We start from the raw sequence: 22,273 nt of genomic DNA on the forward strand, positions 1-22,273 counted from the left end.
CTGACAGACTCGCTGTACAGAGTAGTTCTGGATAATATCATACTGTGTAGACAGTAGTACTCCGTAGACAGACGTACTAACATGCAGGATGACGTCGTCACATCAATATCAACAAGGCGGAGTTAGTCCATTGCAGTGTCGTCTACTCCGTTTGAAGTTACATTATCTATGGGTTTCAACTTCGATGATATCGGAATTAATCAAGAACAACCGGTCGCAAACGGCGTGGAGTGACTACATCATAGGCGCCTTGATTCCAGGTACAATTTTATGGGACCATCTCTTTCAGACCGCCACGTTGACTCTGCGTCTTCAGACTTCAGCGACGGTCGCAGATCGTATCCAAGGTTCGCGAGGATCATCGACTTTTGCATGGAGGTACAGCAGCAGGCAACCAGGCAGCGGGATCCGATTTCTGAGTTATCACATACGAAGGCGATCTCTTAGGTACAAGTGTCAGGTTACAGGGAGTCAGGAACATATCGACATTGATCTCAATCTTGATACTCAGGCCGTGTCAGATAGCCGCCTCTTGCTGTACGACGTGCCAGCCCGCCAGGATTCGCCAGATCGCCAGGGAAGATCAAAATGTCACCAAATATAGCTGATTGGGCCAGGGCCAGCATGCCATGCACTCATGCAGACCCGGACCTCGGTTTCCGTCCCCCTCTAATTTTAAGTACCTCCTCTCAGACACACGAATCCGCCAAGATACTTAATAATACGTACGTTTGGTAATTTTGGTATCCGTACTCAGCTGGTCACAAGCACAACTTTCCATCTTGTACAACCCCCTTTTAGCCTCCAAGTTTTTAGGCGAGAACTGCTGGAGCGGGCGTCAAGGGTAACTAGACTCCTTCAGGCTTACAGGTGGCTGTGGAGCATGGTGGCCGCCCTTGGGTCTGGACCCTGGTCATTTCACGTGGCAGACATCGGCTGCGCTTGCAGGTGTCGCTCGGGCCTTCCCGACTTTGGCACCAAAGCCGATGCAAGGCTTATCATGGCGCATCCTCCTGACAATCCTGGTCAATCCTGTTATTTTCTACTGTGTAATACCATTACCAATACAGGCTATGTAGCATGAGCAGAAAGCAATCACTCACCATATGATCATCCATGCTGTCCAAAAGGAGAAGTACTAAGAACGCATGTGGAACATCGATCGCAGATTGGTCTTGGTGAGAACACAGAATGAGATTATTTGATCTCGGTAGCTTTGTTGTGGAAAGACTCAGACATGGCAGCAAGACTGAGGTGTCAAACAGGAGGCTGGATTGACCTTCATTTTTCATACCAAGTTTCCATACGGAGCAGAAATAACGTGTATCACACTTGCAACGCCGGTATAAGTTTGTTTTTATTCTTCCGGCCGATCATTTATACATGGAAAATCTACCGGCATAGACCACTAGGTAGTACCAAGTACCAGCTGAGTCTGATCTACCCTCCTGCTGGTCACTTGATGGCTCATTGCTTCTTCTACGAACTCGGACGCGAGCAGAATAGCCGCAAGGGTTGATAGGATCATATTCCAGAGACGGCCAAACAACACCAACAACAACCCCGAATGTGGTGTGTCTGACTTAATTTATGTCTCATCGTCATCCTCTCGGCGGCAATTAAAATTAGCACCTGGAAGACAACTAGTCAACCACCAAGGGGGAAGAGGCCCAAGGCACAAATTGGTAACAAATAAGGTTAACTCGCGAGTCATATAACCCACATAGCATAGTCCGGCCTCATGGCCAACCAGCATTGGAAGACCAAGAGTTCCGGAAAAAAAAAAGAAAAAGAAAAAGAAAAAAGAAAAAAAAAAAAAAACAAAGGATCCCTGGCAGCTGGAAGAAGGTGATTAACCACGGAGCAAAGTACTATTTGCGGCTACGCTTGCATACACCGCGGACGACGATATATTAAATCCTACGCTCATCCTTGTAAGCGATCATCCAATAAAGCTACGAAGGCGCGCGAATATGGCCCATCAAATCATTAATCGTCATCTGTCTCTGCTCTCTTCTCACTTGGTGCATAAGACATGGAAATTTTGGAATAGATCCACTTTTTCTGGACCCCGTGGCGGCTGGGTGCGAATCGAGCTCGATCCGGTTTTCTCCCGGATGGCATCGGCCGGGCGTGAGGATCAGGTACACGGTACAGAGTACAGAACTATCTACTCTGTACGGAGTACGGGCTACGGAGTACTTCCTATCTTCTGGGATTGGGAATCTCACTCTGGGACTGGACTGGAGACCCGGAGACCTTTCGATTCGATTGATAATCATCATGTAAGTACTTCGTAGGTAACCCTCCCCGCTCTGGGCCTGCACTTCTCCAAATCGTTGTCAGACTAAGGGCAGATCGTGAATCACCGGACCCGGGGTGCACTGGGCCCCTGGGGCTGGGACTGGGAGACTGGGAGACTGGGAGTGGGAGCTTACTCCGTAGAGCTGGGTGATGGGTCCCTTGATCCCCCTAGTGCAAGAGATACTGAGATGATTGGGTGCTGTGTCTTATCTCTGACTTTCTAGCCACCCTACGGGCATGGCACTACGGAGTACGCAAGTCATGATGAAATATGGTCTAGATGAAACCGTTACTCTCCTCTTGAGTCAAGGAATCAGGATTATGCTCTTGTCGCCTCTTTGTGTCGTTGCTCGCGGACGATCAACAGACGAATGGGAAAAGTACTATTCTGTACCTACTTGCGAAGAAGCCGGCAGTACACGTCAGGTCAGGGATTCCTCCAACGATAATTGAACCAGGATATTTTTCCTTTTTCGTTTTTGTTCTGTCGGAGCTGAATTTCTGTCCTGGAAAAGCCATGGGAGTGTGTTTGCAGGGGGAAGGATTTGATTGCTGACTGCTGGATCCTGAATCCTTCCAATCAGCCATACTCTGTGAAGTGTGAGATTATTCGAGAAGTTCGTCAACCTGTCGGCTATCTAGACTTTTCCTTGCACTTTCTACGACACAGTAAGCAAGCTCCTGCTGATCAGTGAGCAGGCTCGGGAACAGTTCCTGGTCATAGCTCCCTGGGCTTTTCCATCTTACCGTTCTAAGGTATAATACCATGTGGTAACGCCTCTCAGATCACTTGCCTTTTGCGAACTAGCTGTAAGTTAGGGCACGGATGTTACCATCTTTGGGACGGAGATGGCTCCATCTCCGTATTATTGCATAGATTACATAGATTACAGAAGCCATACATACTTGGTTTATCCTTGGGACTGCGCTAAACTACTGCCTTTGGGTAGAAATTGGTCCTACCCTACCCACTTACTCTGTACATTTTGCTGCTTTCCTGGAATATCCTCCACTTATCTCGCCGTGTTCAGTAATATCCTGCATGATCGTTCGAAGTTTAATATGACCTGAAAGGAATCACCATTCATCCTACTCTGTTTTTAGTGTCTTTCCTTTTTTTGTTTTTTTTTCCTATCGTCTGAGCACAACAATCAGACCCCGATCGTATCGACTTCCCAAACAGGTCTAGTGTGCATCCTGCAAGGCCAGCAGATCTCCAGCGTGGCATTTTGGAGCTAGTCCGGAAGAGGCCTAGTGATGTTCTGTGGAACGCCGAGAAACTTCTCCGGAAGCAAGTTTTGTACTGGTAAAAAACGCGTATTATTGGGTAATGGGTATTGAAATAGCTGGCTGTTGGCGAGGGATCGACAGTCGGTACTTGCATTCGAGTCTTGTGCCTGCGGAATCATCGTAGATAGTGTCTAAATTTCAAAATATCTACTGGTCAAGTGCAAGCTAAGAAAGTGGGAGATTGGAATGTTTCAGTTAGCCCCAAGTCAATTCCATGTGGAACTGAGCTCTCTTCTTCATCCAACTTCCCACTTCAATTGATCGTCTTATCTCCGTCCGGTTTGGGCTGGGTTTAGTTATTAGTCGTTTGTGACATCACCCTGGGAGGTCGCCATCGTCTTTCTCGACTACTCGACGACTGTGCCCTATGGCTATATGGCTATATGGCTATATCACAGGTATATCATGCAGATTCCCAAGCAGGAAATGCACGCTGCCTATCTTGCGCTTTTATCAGCGTCTATCATTTCATCATCCTCCGTAGAACAGATGCTAGCAAAAACACCCTTCCTATGACGTTGCTTTCTCCAATAATCTATTCTATGCATGTATGCATATATCTCCATGCATGCAGAGCCACAAGGGCCACCTCCAAACCCTCCACACATCACATGCTAGCATACTTGCAACATGAGAGATCAAATTCAAGTATGTCCATCTAGAGTATATATCCTTGCAGGAGCAGCCGGAGATTAACAGCCCTGCGGGCCCAACAACCGGCCCCTCAGATCAACCCGGGTTTGTTTCCTCTTCACTGATTCCGCGTGCACCATTCCGTTCTGGATGATGAATCCCGGGCCTGAGTCTATCTAGGCTCCTAGTTCTTCCATTGTCTCTAGTATGTGCAAGACAGATGGGCATAGGCTATGAGATAGATAGTTAGATGAGGAGAAGGGGATCAAATCATGACTCTTGCAGTTGCATGAAGGCTGGCGCGGGGGAAATTGCGGGATGTGACGGGAGCGCATGAAGACTGTTTCAGGTGGTCGGTTAACACTTAACGCTGAGAGGTGCTAACTGCCACAGCCCAAATGCGTATTTATTAATTTGGTTTTTTTTTTTGCTGGGATTGTGCCTGTGGAGGTTTATGCCCTGGAGGGCTAACTACTCCGTGAGTACTCCGTACAGGGACTACGAATGGATCCTGTTTAGTCTATCGCGTGCTCCATTGCTTGGTTGCGGTGAGTTTGTTTGGCAGGAATTGACCCTTGTTCGGCGGAGGAATTCGCTGGAAGGATCTCAAGTCAGATAACGACGAACTGATAGACAGGGTACTATCGCGGCCTTACTCGGTGATCGAGCTATGAAGCTATATATAGCGTTTGGTCTTTTGCGTACTCCGTACTTGCAAGCAAGATGAGCGCCCCTTTCCATAATTCGAGCATGGAAGAAGCTTCGTAGTAGTCTGTGCGGAGTACGGATATATCGGGGATATCAGGGAGAGAAAATTAAACCAATTTTCCAACGCTGGTATGGAAATCATTGATTGCTTCGACAGGCTCACCAGCACAAGCATGGCGGTTACGGCCGGATACTGCATGACCTGTTCCTGTCTTCTGTCTGCTGTCCACATGTCAAAAAGACTCGCAGGCTGGTGCTACATAGAAACTATTTCAATCCCAACGACCAGCTGCAGCAAAGTCCGTGCCTTGGAGCAAATGAATATGATACACCGACAATGGGGGGGGTGCGAGGAGTGTCGGCTGCAAATTCCTACAGAGCAGGAGTTTGTAACTTGTGACTCATAGGGCGATGCACAGGGCGGGTGTGCGTCTGCATGACATGGCATGCAGGAAGGGGATTTGCAATCGACGAGTCCATTCATGAGGATGATGGCGCTGCGATTCGGCCTCAGTTGCGCCCACTCCGCTCGTGCTGCTCCTCGCTTATCGACTCCCAGAGTGCCAGATGCTGAGGGATCTACAGAGTACAGGTGGGTTCAGGGAAAGTCGACTGTCTGGGGCACTTGTATGGAGACTATGGACTATGGAGGGCTATCTATGTGGTACACGGGTGAGAGATATGTCGATTGTGTACGGAGTACGGAGTAGCTACACCGAATATGTGCAATCATCCTCTTACCACTTCTCGTAGCATACTCCGTACATAGACTTCCGTGCTTCAATCAGGGTCAGCAACCCCCTGCAAAATGAAAGGGAAAGCAATCTCGACTCCAAAGCCATCGCCGGTTCTAATCAGTAAAATCCACCAGTACGGAGCGCTCTTCCCACTATCCACCCGCATACCACACACATCACCTGCTCACGAACAACGTCACGGTGCCATACCACCGGTGTTTTCTGGGTTGAGCTGGTAGGCCTCTTACCTCATCCTCCGTAGTCTCTAGCCAGCGCTAACTAGATAGTACTTTAGTCACTAGCTGACTGCTTGCTCGACAGTCAAAGCACACAGATCATACCCGCCTCCATCTGCAAAGCCAAGTGAGCTGTGTGGCTGTGAGCCTGTGAGTCTGTGAGGGGGAAAGGGCCTGTGGCCCAACAGCCGCCACCTGCTGGCAATCCTCAAACGATACTGATTGTTGAGATGCTGACTGATGATTGATAATTGGAAATATCCGATTGACCCCTGTCAATAATACTCCTGTCTCCCTCGTGGGTGGCTCAGGATTTGCCTGGCGGCCCCGTGGCAGATCGGAGAATGATCAGCCTTGGCTGGAGCTAGACGCCAAAGGAGAATGGACTGTAGAAGGCTACATGGAAGGGTTAGTCTACAATGATCATAGTCATACTACTTGATATTATGGGCGTCAACGGTTGGCTTGTAGATAGTGAATTAGTAATTCGTTGTTGACATCCAACTTGAGGACACCGTAAGTGCCCAGTCCGTGGGCTCTGGTAGTCACCACACACAGACACACACCCGGGAAAGAAGTCAATGCTCCAACTCATTGCATCAATCAAGCTGGAGGGTTAGTAGAGACGGTCTTTCAAAAAAATAGTCAACACAGGGAATGATGCGAATGCATGCTGCACTTGTAAAATATCACACCAATCAACCCACCCTCCCCGCACGCCCGATCAAGGCGACCGGCGTGTCGATCAGGCCTGAAGCACTCGGTGTGAGAGTTCAAAATTTAAGAGGGTGTAAGCCGGAGAAGAGCACGATCGAATCAGAACAGCGATGTAGTTAGCAAAATGGCAGTTTTGACTTCCGGCAGGCGAAGTTGCGGTGGCCAGTTAGACGAGCGACCAGCCGAGCCAACAAATCTCGCCGCAAATCGCTCGCATCCATCCCTCCTGATTGGCATGCAAGACAGGAGAACAAAAAACCCCGAACGGCCTCTTAAAAAAAGGCACGGCTTTAGGCCCATGCAGACTTCATTTCGTTGTCGATCCGCCACGGATATGTCCGAACGACCTGGCGACCAGACGACCAGACGATCAGGGAGTATCCCTGAGAGTTAGAGAGAGAGTAGGAGACGTCCAATGAAACCAGGTCGATCATCATGCTGGCTTCTCATTGATGCATTTGCTCTGTACACGAGAGGTAATAGAGATGTATGTCTGGCCTATTTTGGTCTTACTTGCCTGCCGGTCCTTCACCGAACCGCTGGCGGGTACCTCTGTTCGCTGCCTGATATGGGCGGGTTAGCTGGCCTTGAAGTTGGATCATTCCCTGTATTAACCATCAAGACACACAAAGCTAGCCATACGACCCAGGAAGACAATCACGATTTCGAAAAAGCGTCATGAGTCGTGACATCCCAACATCATGATCGGAGCCGTTATCCACCATGGTCCCACTCGGTAGGTTTCCGTGTCTCGCTCATCGCCGGAAACCTGAAAACCAGTAGGAGACAAAGGAATCAAGATGGGGTGATCATTCGAGGTCTGTTCGCCCACGATGTTCAGAAGCTGGTCAGAAGCTGGAACATAGAATGATACGCAATGTACTCTGTATCATGGATGCGGATGGGCACCAGCGCTCATGCATGGTCTCGATTCTTGTCACACCCTCCTTCAGCACTCGCCTTATCGTTCTCGAGCACATGTTTTTGTCCCGCAAGGGAAATATGAGGCACTGCCGTTTGGTAAGTGTTCCGTTCTCATATGGTCTTCTTACGGATATTCACGCGCATGGAGCACAGCCTGCACAGGTAGTAGCCGCACAGACGACCTAGGTGTCCGTCCCCGTCTCACCTTTGCGGCTCGGGTCGCCTCCCAAAGGAAAATAGAGTTGTGTTTGAATGGTACGACGTACGGTTCCCTAGTTCCATCATTGTAACGGTGGTATGGAAGCCACTTCTCGTCGGCCGTTACTGGTCATATCTCGGATGCTGTCTGTGTGTCTTCCTGCTTGGAAAGACAGTATCCTTTGGCAAGCGGATGGGGTTGTCAGGGCCGTCTTAGAATTGGATGTTGGATGAGTGATTGGAAGCTAAGCCCGTGGCCAACACCGTCTCGTGATGCTCGAGTCAGGTAAACTGACTTCAGCGCTTGGAATTCTGGACTGTTGGCTTTCCCTCCCCTTTTTTCCAAAAGGCCGCGAGGGAACCCCGAGCCTGGACGGTCTTCGTATACTCATACGTTGCCGAACGCTGCCAAAGCCAGAGATATGGCTGATCAAGTCCCGTGGCAGCTTCCCCTGTGAAGGCCTGGCTGATGCTGTAGTGTGATCGTGGCAAGTCATCTCAGTCTCTACTCAATTCTTCGTGGTATTGTACCCCTTCGCTGTGTTGTCAAAAATCGATAGAACATCAACAGGAGTATAAATAGCATTGATGCTGAAGGAAGTTGGCCACAGATGACACGTAAATATTCAAGATCTATCAACCTCTGTATATGTATGTATATGGCTTATATGTATATATATTCTTCGTAGAATGGTCGTTTATTCATCATGTTTCAAATGCAATTCATAAACATACCGGAGTTTTTTACGCTTCCAGATTCAGTTTTTCTAGAAGGCTGTCCAGTTTCTCCATCAGAATCTCGTAGTTGATCGCGTCTTTGGCAAATTCATCACGGACGATTTCACCATCTAGTGTGCGGATGACGACCGGATCCGTCTCACGGAATCGTTGATGCGCAGCATCTTCTTCCCTGACAGCGACCCCGGTTGGCCCCTGAAAGTTGATGGCATCGAACTTGTCAGTGATATCTTTCAGGTCCTCTTCAATAGCCTCACTATCAGCAGGTTGTGGTTCTTGTTCCTCATCCATCATCTCTTCCAAGCCGGCATCCTCGAATCGCAACCTGAAACGCTCGCCTAAATAAAAACGGATGTCGTCCAGTAGTTCAATGGAGTCCGTTTCTTGTCTTGCTTTGATGCGAGCTGCCGACTCTTGAATGAGTTCTGCGAATTCGGGTGAATCGATGTGTGCTTCTAGTCTGTATGCAAGATAGCGTGCAGCGAATTCCTCCAGCCGCTGAACTCGAGTTAACCACGCAGCTCGAATAATAGAATAAATATCGATCTCGTCTTCTTCCTTGGTGCCCCGAGTCCTTGCAGCTTCTGCCTGTGACATGTCGCCACTGCCGAGGGTGCTGATCACCACTGCGGCCTTCGCTTTCAATTTCTCGATAAACAACATGTCCGCGGCAAAAAGAACATCGACTGCGATATCGAGCGGGAAATCAGCGCGTTCGGTATACAAGAATGTCAACACGATCTCTAAAACATCGGGTGAGCAGTCCACAGGAACGACGTTCAGGTGTTCCTTCAAGTGCGCCTCTCGAAAGGCAGACGAGAACATGGCCTGGAAGAACTCGGATCGAAGTAGCATCGCTCGATGGCAAGGGAAGAGAACTGATTTCCCTGTTTGCTGCTTTCGAAGGTCATGGGGCGGGCTCTCGCCAGTCTCTTCTTCTTCAGGAAGCTCATCCGCTTGGAGTAAGACATCTGCGAAGATATCATTGTGACGATCCCATTTGACGTCTTTTGCTTTGGTTGGTTCAACTTCTATTTTATTACCAAGAACATTTTCTCGGAACCATCCTTCAAGTTGATCACGGCCTCTTGAGAGCTCTATAGTTCTCCGCTGCCTGGCTAATCGCCTGTCTCCGCTGTCAATGATACTATCCAGAAGGCTCTGAATCTCCAGATGGCTGGCGATCTTATCAATGCCCACAAAGACCTCAGATTCGGTGAAGCCTGTTCCCGGTCCGCTTCTGAGATCGCGAGGCGCTTCTCCAAGATAGAGATATTTGATCGCTGTACCGAACGCTTGCGGCGGGATCGCACTCGGTAATGCCCATTCTGTAGTTGCGATATCGGCCTTCAATTTCTTCTGAAAGTATGGAGATCGCGCAGCGAGTATAAACTTGTGCAGATAAAGAGATTCGTCACCCGCGAGCACAACAATGTCAGACGTCCCGGGCTGGTCGCGAGTGAGGAGCGACGCTATATGGGCGGCGAGAGGCTGGAGGGGATCGGTAGATTTGGAATACTCATACTCAAGAAGTAGATTCCGTATGCGGTCATTCAAAGCGTTGTATAGACATCTTTGAAGAATATCGACGATTAGTCATGCTATGATGCAACTGGAGACACCATCCCTTTTGACGGAGCATACTCGGGACTGTAAGGAGTCATACCTTTCGCCTTGAAAGGTGTCTCGTTCACACAAAGCACCAGACTCCAACAGAAGTCGAGCAACTTCATAGTGTCCACATAAACTAGCCTAATGCGCATCTGGTTAATGATTCTCAAGCTACTAGTGCTTGTATAGGGATAAATATCGGATTCCAGGTTCATCCCAAGGGGAGAATTACTTACCAGGATCAAGGGAGTATAGTCATAGGGGTCTCGAGCGTTAACATTGACTCCTTCAGTGATCTTCTCTTGACATATTTTCAAATCCCCCTTGCGACAGGCTTCACAGAGTTCCCGAAATGGCTCACTGAGGTCCAAAGGGTTATCATCCTTGATTGTCCCTTCCTGGATCAGTTTCTTCTCATTGTGTAAAGAAATTTCTAGCTGATCTTTGCGTAAAATAGTCCTCTCAGCCATTATGCAGCCGTATTATATTGCCTTGCCGTATTAAAATAACCAAAGGTTCGAAGCTGCAATGTGGAATTGGGAATCCATTCACAATAATGGCATCAGCTTATCGATAAAGGCTAATCACGTGGAGCTTAATTTTGCCACAAAATGACAGAAGGGAAGATCTTATATGGATGAGTTCATTAAAGTTCTACAACCATGAAATGTCCTTGCGTTCCCAGTTTGACAATAATATGTGATGGCATAAAAATATTTAAAGTGCAATAAGGGAATTCTCAAAGTCTATAGCTTTAAAGATATAACCAGGAATACATAGAAAGTAGCTCGTTCAAGGAGAAAAAAGGAGGGTCTATCCCATGCATACAATGATGTAAGCCTGACTCTACCGCCTGAGGCTCACCGCCTGCCAGACGAAGAATAACTCCATAGTTTGCTTCGTTGCTTAGCAACAGGTCTGCATCCAAACATCTAAAACCCCCATTGCATACTTACTTCTCCATATCCTTACTTTTCTGCATCATCACTTCTGTCAAACTAGCATCTGTCATCTTACTAACTCAGCAGGGTCATTTCATACAAAAATAACTGATTCATGCATTGATTCATCATATCACTTTCGATTCCTTCTGTCTTCTGATCTTCCCGACTCTCGATCCTTCCTTAGTGGTTCAAACCACTTGAATGCCACCATGGCAATTGCATTGGCTGAGGCAGACAAGTATGAGGTGCTGGAGAAAATTGGTATTGCTCTTCCTGGTTACGTCTACTCATTGGTTTTTGAACTTGTGGTACTGACAATGCCTCTACAGGGTGCGGCTCGTTCGGTGTGATTCGTAAAGTCAGACGGAAGACTGATGGCTTCGTAAGAATCCCAAACATGTTTGCGAGATGTCAGAGAGACTAACAAGTATTCTATAGATACTATGTCGCAAAGAGATCAACTACATCAAGATGTCCCAAAAAGAGCGCGAACAGCTTACCGCTGAATTCAACATCCTGAGCTCCCTCCGACACCCGAACATCGTCGCCTACTATCATCGCGAGCATCTCAAGGCCAGCCAAGATTTGTATCTGTACATGGAATATTGCGGCGGAGGCGACTTGAGCATGGTGATCAAGAACTTGAAAAAGACAAACAAGTACGCGGAAGAGGAATTTGTTTGGCGAATTCTATCGCAGCTGGTGACGGCACTCTACCGGTGCCATTACGGAGCGGATCCGGTAGATGTGGGATCAAACATACTCGGACCGGCCCCAAAAGCTTCTGGTCTCAAAGGAAAGCAGGCCCAGATGACCATTCTGCATCGTGACTTGAAACCTGAGAACATCTTCCTTGGAAGCGACAATACAGTCAAACTCGGCGACTTTGGCCTATCCAAGCTTATGCACTCGCACGACTTTGCATCGACCTATGTCGGCACTCCCTTCTACATGTCACCAGAGATCTGCGCGGCGGAAAAATATACTCTGCGATCTGATATTTGGGCTGTCGGTTGTATCATGTATGAGCTGTGCCAGAGAGAGCCCCCCTTCAACGCTAAGACGCATATTCAACTGGTTCAAAAAATCCGGGAAGGGAAGTTTGGCCCATTGCCAGACTTCTACTCCCCCGAGTTGAAGAATGTCATTGCCAGTTGCTTGCGTGTGAATCCTGACCACCGTCCTGACACGGCTGCTCTGATAAATCTGCCGGTCATCCGCTTGATGCGCAAGGAGAAAGAAGTAATCGACGTCGGTAAGACCCTTCGGAGGCGTGAAGAAGCTGCAGTGCAGAAGGTCAAAGAGATGGAGCACGCTTTTGCGAAACTGGAGAAGGAAAAAATGCAAATGAAGTCCGAAATCGAAAACACGGTGCGCCGCGAGTGGGAAGTCAAGGCAAGACTGGAGATTGATCGGCAGGTACAAAACGAGTTGGACCGACTTCGCAAACGATTTGAATTTGAGGTTCAAGAGAGGGTCAATATTGAAGTCGAAAAGCAAAAGCGAAATAATAATCTGAGGGAAGAAGCTAGTTTCCGAACAAGCAGTTCTCAGTCCTCGATCAACACTGGAGATGACACCGACATTCCCTCAAGTACCGATATCAGCCAATTGTCTATTGAGTCACCTACAGCCAACACGAATAAGCCGCCGAAGAAGGAAGCTCGAACGCCGTTTACTCGGTCGAAGACGGTGGTTGAGTCGCCGGTTGATGTGCAGATGGCCGAGCCGTCACCAATCTCAATTGCATCCCTCTCATTATCCCCACGGCGTACTTCAGCTGTGAGTAAGAATATATTCGCTGAGGGCGATAAACAAAGAGCAAAGTGGGAGCCCACATTGGCGTACTCGGATGATGAAGACGACACTCCTGATCTTCCGTCGCCTACCCGCCCAAAGGTCAAGCCTGACCCATTCAAGGCACCGGTTCGTCCTCTGCTCCGTCAAAATACCACGGCCTTCATGCAGAAATTAAGTTCCCAACCGCCTCTTTTCCCTTCCAATTCTTCGAGATTGCCCCAAATGTCAGGTGGCGCGTCCGAAGGCCGTGAGCCAAAGTCCAGATCACCTCATCGACGTTTGTCCAAAATACCATCGTCAGCAAATCTTGCTGCTGATGCCGGGTCCCCAACTCGGAAAAGTGCTGTGAAACAACTCCCCTCGAAGGCGAACGGTGGGGGTGAGGAGATGTTCAAAGCCGTCATGCAGCGCAATATGGGCGGCCGTACATTGGTGGAACTCGCTCAAGCAAGAGCTGGTGGACGGCCCATGGACGAGGTCAAGCGATGCGCAAGTGATTCCCGAGCGGGATGCTCTACCAATCTCAGATCTTCAGATCGTGAACCACCAGCCATCTGGGATCCAGAGAGGGATGAGATGCCTAGTCCATTCCTGGCCCGAGGCAGGAAAATCATCCGAAACTTTCGTTAGAGCATGATACATGCTCGACCTTACTGCAACTAATTCAAGTGTCCGGCACTATCGAATCAATCACTAGAAGATATGCGACAATCTCTTCTACAATCCGAGAGCAGCAGACTGGGTCGTCTTGGTGGCATCTCGCCCTTTGGTCATGCACCCCGTCTGCTCTTTTTTCTTTTCAACGAATCCTAATATTAAGTCATTTTTTGGAGTTCGGCCCGGTGTCGAAGAAGCGAGACCGTCCATGCGATGCATGAGGCATTGATGCATTACCTGGCGCACCCCTTGTTGAGCATCGCTTTCACTACAACACAACTACCCTTTTTCCTTTGTCTCTAATGCCGTGATGCCCTTTTCTAATCTTCTCATGTTGGGTGCTCATCTGATCTTGCTCTGGGACACTGTACTCCTATTTCCTTGTTGCTCTCCCTTTTTTTGCAAAGACAACAAAACTCACAATTTTGACCGATAGATATTCGTTCCCGCGAGTGGCAACTTTCTATTTCAGAGTTACCAAGACTCGCTTACTCTCGTTTCTTGTACAGCTTCTTCCCTTCTCACTCTCAGTTCAGTGTCCTTGTTTCAGATGGCGTTAGTTCGGTGGCTTCTTGGAAAACCGGCGTATTCAGGAGTGGGATGTTTGTGTGTACATACAATTTTTATGGTTCCTTTCTTGAGAGATTCTCAGTACCTAGAATCTATGAGATCTATTCTCAAGTTCTTCTTAGCGACTTATCAACCCCCAATCACAATCTGCTGAGTCGAAAATTTGATGCCTGCGTTTTGAATTCATCTCATTCATCTAGGGCAATATTGTGGCCATGTGCACCAGTTTCGTCGCGGTTGCTGGAGTAAAATAAATTCACGCCTCCTCGTCTTCGACCTCCTCAATTTGTACAGTCCTCAATTCGCGATTGAATCGCTCCTCCTCATCTAACAAACTTTGATCAATTTCCATTGCCCCGGCGGCGGAGTCACTTGAATCAAATTCGCGCTTCTCAGTAGGGCCGGCATTGTAACCGGCCTTCTCAAGCCTATCCATCTCTTCCGGCTCCAGTAGCTTGCCTCGGCCCCTGATGGACTCCTGCTTGACTCTGACGGCCGCCGGAACAAACTTGCTGATAGCTTCTTGCCGCAAGTCTCTAATTTCCGGCTTCGCCTCGTAGACGGTCTTGGCTTCCACAACAGGTGGTCTCGAAGGGAGAGGATGCGGCCCTCGTGTTCCATCACGCTCCATTTCTGTACCTGGGCCTCTTCTCCGCTGGAATTGTCTAGGGATGGGCGGGGGTGTATCCCGCGGCATCGGTATCCGGCGCACCTCCTCGTCAGTCTCACTACTATCACTCTCTCGCTCCAACTGCCTGTAGTCGTCTCGTCTCCTCTTGCCTAATACTCCGTCCCCGTGTTCTCTGTGACCGCCATGCGGGCCGCGGCTGGACTCCGAACGTCCGAAAGTAGGTGCCTTATCACCGAGCGCCTCCCTTGCCTTCTGCACAGCGCGCAGATCACGCTCGAGAGCTTCCAGAAGTTGTTGATCGCGTGGCCGTAGCTTTTGTCCTGATTCCTCCACTGCTTTGATCTCGTCGATCTGTCTCTGGATGCGCTCTGGATTGCGCCGCGCGAGCTTCTCGTTGCGACGCGCGAGCGCCTCCGCCTTTGCCTTTTTGAGGTTCTTTTGCTTCTCCAGTTTCCGCTGCGCCGCCGCAGGGTTCACTGAGCGTTCTTTGTCTTTTGGCATGCTGTTCTTATTCCGTTACTTGCTCCCGGCTCTCGTGGTTGTGGAATGCGAAGGGCAGGCGTGCGCCTCGTGTTCGTGAATCTTGGACCGCCTTTACTGTAGACGAAGAAAAATCCCAGTCAGTCTTTGGCAAAAACACTCATGATTGGAGTAGATGGGCAGCGCAATGTGGTTGGGTAGGACAACATCCGGACGTAAAGTTTTGCAGCAGGCTAGACCAGCGATTTGGAGATCAAATGGAGCTCACAGGCTGCTAGGAAAGCGAGCCGCATCAATACCAGGAGCTGGATTTCGTTTTTTTCCGGGTCGGACCTACCAAGCGCTAATTCCCCAGCCCAATAGTAACTCGAAGTATCAAATATAGGGCTTGAGCCTCACGGATTGGGCAGCGGTTCGAGTAAGTCTGGACGTGGGGGAAGACGATCACGACAGGGCAATGGAGCAATGGTAATGGCGACTAAGCCGAGAATATGACGCGCCAGATGCGCTAACTCAAGATCCTTCTTCGAACTCTTTGGATTGATCTCCACAAATAATTATCGAATGGTAAGTTCCACGCACAGCAATAGGAATGGTGGAAGTTGAGAGATGGGAAGAGGGAGGTTGAAGTGAGAACGAAGTGCGGCGCGGAAAAGAACCACAAAGTGACGTCTGGGAGAGGAGGGAGGATGTCGGTAGACAGGACTTCGGGTTCTAAGTGCTTCTGGTAGACTGTTTTCTATCCCATCATCAGTTGATCTGAATTGCCAGTGCAGTGACATTTGGATCATGAAGGTTAGATTGCGCGGAGGTTATTATTGTAGGTGTAAAATAATATATATACCGACGATACCATCCCTTCAAGTTCATCCTACAGAATCCCGTCCTTCAGAGGATTCCACCAGCAGCAACAAATCCCTTTTTCATATCTACTTTTCTTATAGCGCATGGACATTCATTCCCCAGACATAAGAGAATCAATCCGTTCCTGAGGTTGCTTGCCTACCCCGGATATATACTCCATCCCCATCTGTCTCCTAGCATTTCCCCTCCCGAGGCATCCTTGAACCCATCCCAGGTCACTCAGGCTCAGTCTGTGCAAGGCTGCTCAGCTCCTTCATCAATCTCCTCAGAATCAGATCAGATCGAGACTTCTCCCCTCGCCAGTGTAACATCGACGGGCTCATAAGGAAGCCTGCCGCGGTTGCTTCTCCTTCTCCGGTCACAGTTCTGCCGCCGACTAATTATCTGCTTCCCCAAACGGGCCTGATCCTGGCCGCCGTTGATCGCTCTCTCCGTCCTTCGTTCTCCCCTCCCTCCTCGGTGCTCAATGACGCCCTGACATTCCGAGTTTCTTGCATTTAGGAGGATATTTCAAATTCTTGAGTTGAACTTATTTATTATTCTCGTTTAGCCGTCTGGTGATATCCGCGACTTTGACTGCGCGCCTCGCGCTTATTCCTCTCTCTTCTTCCTGCTCTTCTGCATCCGTCCTCGTTGGCCCCTTCACGCCGGATCTAGTTTCCTTCGCTTGCCTGCGGTCACCATCATGATACTGAGTCCACTCTGTCTCCACGTTTCAAGATCGATCGGCGCTTCATAGACCTCTGTCGCGGTTAGAGCATGTCTCTGCCGGGACCAAATGTCCGTATCAGCCTCGATTCCCGACACCTCGCTTGGCCTCACCTCCTCCGAGATCCAAATCCTCCGACAACAACAACAGATTGCGCTCCAGAATGGCCATGCCGGCAATGGCGTTTCCAGGGGCAGAGGAACCGGACGAACCAGCAACTCGAGTTCGCGAGCCGCCAGTGCGGCCAGCAGTCACGGTCGATTGCTTCTGGATCCGATGAGTCTTCGTGCACTCTCACATCAGCTAGATGGGCTGCAGGCACAGATTCGAAACCGTATTGATTATGTACGTATGCTGTGTCCTCGTCTATTTTATTCGCCTGCCACCTGTTACCATGTTCACGATCCCCCAACTTCCATATCAAACCTGCAGAAAGCCCCGATTACTTTATCTATATCACCATCGCAACACATTTTGGTTATCAGAACCTGTGTACTGATATCTTCTAGCTGGAAGAACAAATGCAGCTTTCGATTCAGAACAGCTATGACCGTGCAGGAAACGTCATCTGTAACGCCGATGCTGAGATTGCCCGGACCCGTTCGATTCTCGCCTCGATTGACGACTTGGAGAATGAACTCGCCAAAATTGGACACATTAGAGAAATCGTGAAAGCCTATCGCGGCAGGATCGAAAGTCTCGATCAACGACTTGACCAAGCTGCCCGGAGGAGACATTGACCACCCTATATACTATCGCTTACCCTCTCACCCGCACATTCGCATGATTTTGAGCGTCTACAAACTCTCACACTATTGAATCACGAACTTTACGAAATTGACGAAAGAAACTTCTATCGCCCTGGAGGCTTTCGCATGCCCATTTGCCGTATCATGAATCATCTCCTTGATTGTTCCGTCAATGATCCCATATCACTTATCTGCCGAAAAGAAGATGATGAAGAAGAAGAAAAGGGGGAAAAGATCATTTAGACACCAATACCACGAGGTGATATTGCAAAATTGGGCGAAAGCGAACCCAGAGAATGGACAAAATGGAACGGACGATGGGAAACGAAGATACGCTGTATACCACCAACCTGTCCTGACGGACTCTTGTCTCATGACGATTGTCTCTTTTGCTGCAGCTCTCGACCTGCACTTTTCACTTGCAATTTTACCAAGCCCCTTGCTTTAACGCTTTCTTCAACCACACACAGCATGTTTATCCTTTGTTCAAGCGTCTCGGGTGCCTTGCATGGATGTTTTGAAAGACTCGGGTTTGTGCCTCACGGCTATATTTGGCATTTGGACATTTGGCGTCGGATTCATTGGGAACCGATGGGTCAAGCATAGTCGAAAGCGCCGAGGTTCTCGATATATACCTCGAGGACTATTCTTTGTTATCTTATTTGGTCTTCATCATGTTGGATAAGAGTCTTAGGAACCTATTATTTAATGAGAACTACGACCCATTTATTCCCACCATGAAAATAACTGTTTTAGTTCACATTCCATCGACTCTGCAACTACAATATTCCTATATTTCTCCCATCAAGTGATACTCGCATCATATAGCCATTTCCACGTTGCTCGTCTTCGTGTCCGCTGCGTCTTGCGGCACCGTTAAGTTCAGATACAACGAATGACGATGGTCAATTGAGCCTGCTCTTTTGACCTGTTCTCCTGGAAATCCTTCTGATATGGGCATGCCATATTCGTGCCGTAAGATTAAACCCCGCCAGAATGGTCTTCAATGATACATTGATGTCTGGCAGTGCTGGAATTGAGAAGATCTTAAACGGATTTCATGCCTTTGCAAATGGGCTTCCTAAACTTTGCCGCCAAAGACCATTGTAAGAATCTCCAGTCCGCGTCCGTGGTGGGAGGCACGCAGCCTATTTGAGGCCTTGATCGCATCTGCATTTTTCTGCAGTGCGCTGAACTCGGTGATAGCGTATATGCCATAGTGTTAGAGACATTCCGAGATTGCATACGACACTTCTTTGTCGAGCACGATACCAAAATGAATGATTATCGATCAATAGGTGGTATAGAAAGTAGCGAAGCTGGTTCCAAACTATGCAGCGGAGTAGAGGGATGCTCAGCATGGAGCCAAACGGCGGATATCTCACCGCTATTTCTGCTTATGAACGAGCATACTTAGAGACACAGCAGAAGGTATCAGCTCCAAGTAACCTCGATTGTCAGGACCGATGTATCATCGAGGCAGTGTCTTGTTATCTGCTTTCCCCTCTTGTGATTTTTCCTTCCGGCGTTCCGCAAGCTTCTTGCTCCGCCTCTCTGTTTGAGGAAAACGCTTTTCAGTTCCACATGTACTGCAACGGATGACCAGTACATCTGCCCAAGGCTTTCTGCGACCACGACTTTCATTCCGAATCTCCTGCGTACAGTTGACGGTATCAATCAGAAGTGTCTCGCAGCGCTTGCAGAATGAGCGTTTCACTTGGACTGGAAGCCGAAGCTGGGATTTCAAGGATACCCCCCGCAGATGTGATACATAAACTCGGGAAAGTTGCGCAAGGCGACCCGTGCCCTTCGGCGGATGTGTAGTAAATGATGACTCTTGTTGTGTTGTAGCGCTGGGCTCTACCATGCCTGGTGCATCATCCGTCGAACTTATCGCTAGATCGTTTTTTCCTTCAATGGCTTGCTGATCACCTGCTTGGCTGGATGTCGCCGCCGATTGTAGTAGGTTTGCAGCATTGTGAAGGAACGCCAATCGGGCTCGCAGGTGGCTATTGACTCCACCTAAAGAACCCTTCTTATCCTTCCCTTTTGCCATTTTCACTGTGCTGGCAAATGGCACCGAATATACTTCTGATAGACGATGGTGGAAAATAGTTGATAGATCTTCATTGTTCACCCAAAGACGAGCCGCTAAGAAGCTCCAGAGCAGCTGGGGCTAATCATTAGACTAGCCGTAAACGGCTACTGTCCAGCGGATGGTGACTAAGGTGCCTTGGCACGTGATTTTAGGCTTCCTGAACTCTTCGTCTCATCCCTCGCGACTTGCGATCTTCTCTTGTTCTTCTCCATCGCCTTCCTCCACTCTAGTACATCGTCTCCCGGTCAATCTATTTTTGATCATCAACCAAAGGAGCGTCTACTCTTGATTTATATTGAAACTCTCACTTTCTCCACTGTCTTCCCCATCCACGCTTCCATAACAGGTTCCAAGGCTCGACTGCCCTGGGAGAAACGCGCTGCGACAGACACCTCTCTTCATCGGTACCACTTTTTACTCGACACACTACATCAACATGTCTCACGAGGAGGACCTCATTGACTACTCCGACGAGGAGCTTCAGACCACTGACGCAGCAGCCACCACCGCTGCCCCCGCTGCGAATGGGGCCCAGGATAAGAAGGGCGACTTGACAGTCTCTGGCGGCCGTCCCGATAAGAAGGGAAGTTATGTCGGTATCCACTCGACCGGTTTCCGCGACTTTCTGCTCAAGGGAGAACTTCTACGTGCCATCACCGATTGCGGTTTCGAACATCCATCGGAGGGTTAGTTAAATCACATTCTTCCCACAAGTCTTCCTCCATTGCTCCATGTTCCAACGTCCGTCCATCTCCGCGAGGGCATACAATGTCGCTTCTGGCCACCTATTACGTTCGAGCCTGCAGGCGGCGTCATATGATTTCTATGCGAGATTCCGAGCCAATATCGCTGGATTGAAGATGAGTCGTGATGCGGTTTTGGTCGCCTTTCACTGCGAGTTCATGCTTGCAGAATACTCTCAGTGTATTGCCGCTCGTTGCACTCTGAGGTTCAGATACAGTGTTCTGTTCTGGGGATACGGGGCTTGCCGCCTTTGATTGGGCTGTAGGCGTCTTCTGTGCCGAGTACAGAACGCCCATGATAAAGATACGATTGCACCGCCGGCTTGTGCTTCGATTTTCAGCCCTTGTCCATATGAACGAAAAGTTCCATATACACAGTAGGCCTTCATGCCGGATGACTCGGGAAATGGACGGACATTGCGACGCGGATTGCTTTTTCTCGTTTTCAAGCTCTCATGGGTCGAACACAAATCTAACATGCCGTTCTCGCCTTTTTTTACAGTCCAGCAAGTTTGTATCCCCACCGCCATTCTGAACGTTGATGTTCTCTGTCAGGCCAAGTCTGGTCTTGGAAAGACTGCTGTTTTCGTCCTGACCACTCTTCATCAACTCGAGCCCGTACCTGGAGAATGCTCGGTCCTCGTCATGTGCCACACTCGCGAGTTGGCTTACCAGATTAAGAACGAATACGCCAGATTCAGCAAATATCTGCCTGACGTCAAGACCGCTGTTTTCTACGGTGGTACCCCGATCCAGAAGGATGTCGAAGTCTTGTCGAACAAAGAGTCATACCCCAACATCGTCGTCGGCACGCCCGGTCGTCTCAACGCGTTGGTTCGTGACAAGAAGCTCTCTCTCCGCAACGTCAAGGCATTCGTGCTGGATGAGTGTGATAAGATGCTTGATCAGATTGGTTAGTCATTTGAATATTACCTAGGGCCAGAATGCATTGCTAACGGCTTGGTCCAGACATGCGCCGTGATGTCCAGGAGATTTTCCGCGCCACCCCCGCTGATAAGCAGGTTATGATGTTCAGCGCCACTTTGTCGCAGGAGATCCGTCCTATTTGCAAGAAGTTCATGAGGAATCCTCTGGAAGTCTACGTCGATGACGACACCAAGCTTACGCTTCACGGCCTGCAACAATACTACATCAAGCTCAGCGAATCGGAGAAGAACCGCAAACTGAATGAGCTCTTGGATAGTCTTGAGTTCAACCAGGTCATCATCTTCGTCAAGAGCACACTCCGTGCGAATGAGCTGGACAAGCTGTTGCGCGAGTGCAATTTCCCTAGCATTGCGGTGCACTCTGGTGTCAGCCAAGAGGAGCGGTGAGTCATTCTGTATTACGAAGAAATTGCCCAGAAATTGCAACTAATGTCTCGTCTATTCAGTATCAAACGGTACAAAGAGTTCAAGGAATTCAACAAGCGTATTTGCGTTGCCACTGACGTTTTCGGCCGTGGTATTGATATCGAGCGTATCAACCTTGCTATCAACTACGATTTGCCGGCGGATGCCGATTCGTATCTGCACCGTGTTGGTCGTGCTGGTCGTTTTGGTACCAAGGGTCTTTCCATCTCCTTTGTCAGCAACGAGGATGATGAGAAGGTTCTTAAGGAGATTGAGAAGCGATTCGAAGTTGCCCTTCCGTACGTATTTCCTGTTAGATGGTTGCTCGGGGAGAGGTGAATGCTAACGGCCGACTAGTGAATACCCTGAAGGCGGTGTTGACTCCAGCACTTACATGGCATGATTGGTAGATGTGTCATTTGGCAGCTAACATGTTTTGTACGTGGGCAAATTCTGTTACTTCTATTGCAGCTTTTATTTCTGTTTCTCTTTGGCGTGACGGTTCGGTTGTGATTATGTGCGCCGTCGGTCGTCTCTTCTTATGGCACTAGTGGAAAACTGGGGCAGGATCTGAGACAAT

At 49.0% G+C, this 22,273-nt stretch overlaps 6 protein-coding genes across 6 annotated transcripts, besides 4 other annotated features; 4 read left to right on the forward strand and 2 right to left on the reverse strand.

The window, feature by feature from the left end:
• Positions 1 to 1,237: 1,237 nt before the first annotated feature.
• Positions 1,238 to 1,519, forward strand: ACLA_097800 (uncharacterized protein; the record flags this gene model as incomplete). The annotated part of the gene is made up of 2 exons (XM_001270264.1): positions 1,238 to 1,349; positions 1,413 to 1,519. 2 exons carry the CDS (start codon positions 1,238 to 1,240, stop codon positions 1,517 to 1,519), a joined length of 219 nt encoding a protein of 72 aa, XP_001270265.1.
• A 257-nt stretch (positions 1,520 to 1,776) lies between these two features.
• Positions 1,777 to 1,820: a microsatellite.
• Positions 1,777 to 1,825: a microsatellite.
• A 577-nt stretch (positions 1,826 to 2,402) lies between these two features.
• Positions 2,403 to 2,426: a microsatellite.
• Positions 2,427 to 3,960: 1,534 nt separating this feature from the next.
• Positions 3,961 to 3,986: a microsatellite.
• A 4,505-nt stretch (positions 3,987 to 8,491) lies between these two features.
• Positions 8,492 to 10,566, reverse strand: ACLA_097810 (ankyrin repeat and BTB/POZ domain protein; the record flags this gene model as incomplete). Its single annotated transcript, XM_001270265.1, has 3 exons — positions 8,492 to 10,058; positions 10,152 to 10,237; positions 10,333 to 10,566. The coding sequence occupies 3 exons, from the start codon at positions 10,564 to 10,566 to the stop codon at positions 8,492 to 8,494; spliced, it is 1,887 nt and encodes a 628-aa protein (XP_001270266.1).
• Positions 10,567 to 11,249: 683 nt separating this feature from the next.
• Positions 11,250 to 13,470, forward strand: nimA (serine/threonine protein kinase nimA; the record flags this gene model as incomplete). The annotated part of the gene is made up of 3 exons (XM_001270266.1): positions 11,250 to 11,301; positions 11,370 to 11,422; positions 11,479 to 13,470. 3 exons carry the CDS (start codon positions 11,250 to 11,252, stop codon positions 13,468 to 13,470), a joined length of 2,097 nt encoding a protein of 698 aa, XP_001270267.1.
• Positions 13,471 to 14,323: 853 nt separating this feature from the next.
• On the reverse strand, positions 14,324 to 15,199 carry ACLA_097830 (WW domain binding protein 11; the record flags this gene model as incomplete). The annotated part of the gene is made up of 1 exon (XM_001270267.1): positions 14,324 to 15,199. One exon carries the CDS (start codon positions 15,197 to 15,199, stop codon positions 14,324 to 14,326), a length of 876 nt encoding a protein of 291 aa, XP_001270268.1.
• Positions 15,200 to 16,820: 1,621 nt separating this feature from the next.
• On the forward strand, positions 16,821 to 17,491 carry ACLA_097840 (uncharacterized protein; the record flags this gene model as incomplete). The annotated part of the gene is made up of 2 exons (XM_001270268.1): positions 16,821 to 17,096; positions 17,261 to 17,491. 2 exons carry the CDS (start codon positions 16,821 to 16,823, stop codon positions 17,489 to 17,491), a joined length of 507 nt encoding a protein of 168 aa, XP_001270269.1.
• A 2,543-nt stretch (positions 17,492 to 20,034) lies between these two features.
• On the forward strand, positions 20,035 to 22,096 carry ACLA_097850 (ATP-dependent RNA helicase SUB2; the record flags this gene model as incomplete). Its single annotated transcript, XM_001270269.1, has 5 exons — positions 20,035 to 20,284; positions 20,844 to 21,254; positions 21,311 to 21,671; positions 21,735 to 21,992; positions 22,051 to 22,096. The coding sequence occupies 5 exons, from the start codon at positions 20,035 to 20,037 to the stop codon at positions 22,094 to 22,096; spliced, it is 1,326 nt and encodes a 441-aa protein (XP_001270270.1).
• Between the last annotated feature and the right edge of the window lie 177 nt (positions 22,097 to 22,273).

Source organism: Aspergillus clavatus, genomic scaffold (genome assembly GCF_000002715.2).
Source record: "Aspergillus clavatus NRRL 1 1099423829804 genomic scaffold, whole genome shotgun sequence".
NCBI lineage: Eukaryota > Fungi > Ascomycota > Eurotiomycetes > Eurotiales > Aspergillaceae > Aspergillus > Aspergillus clavatus.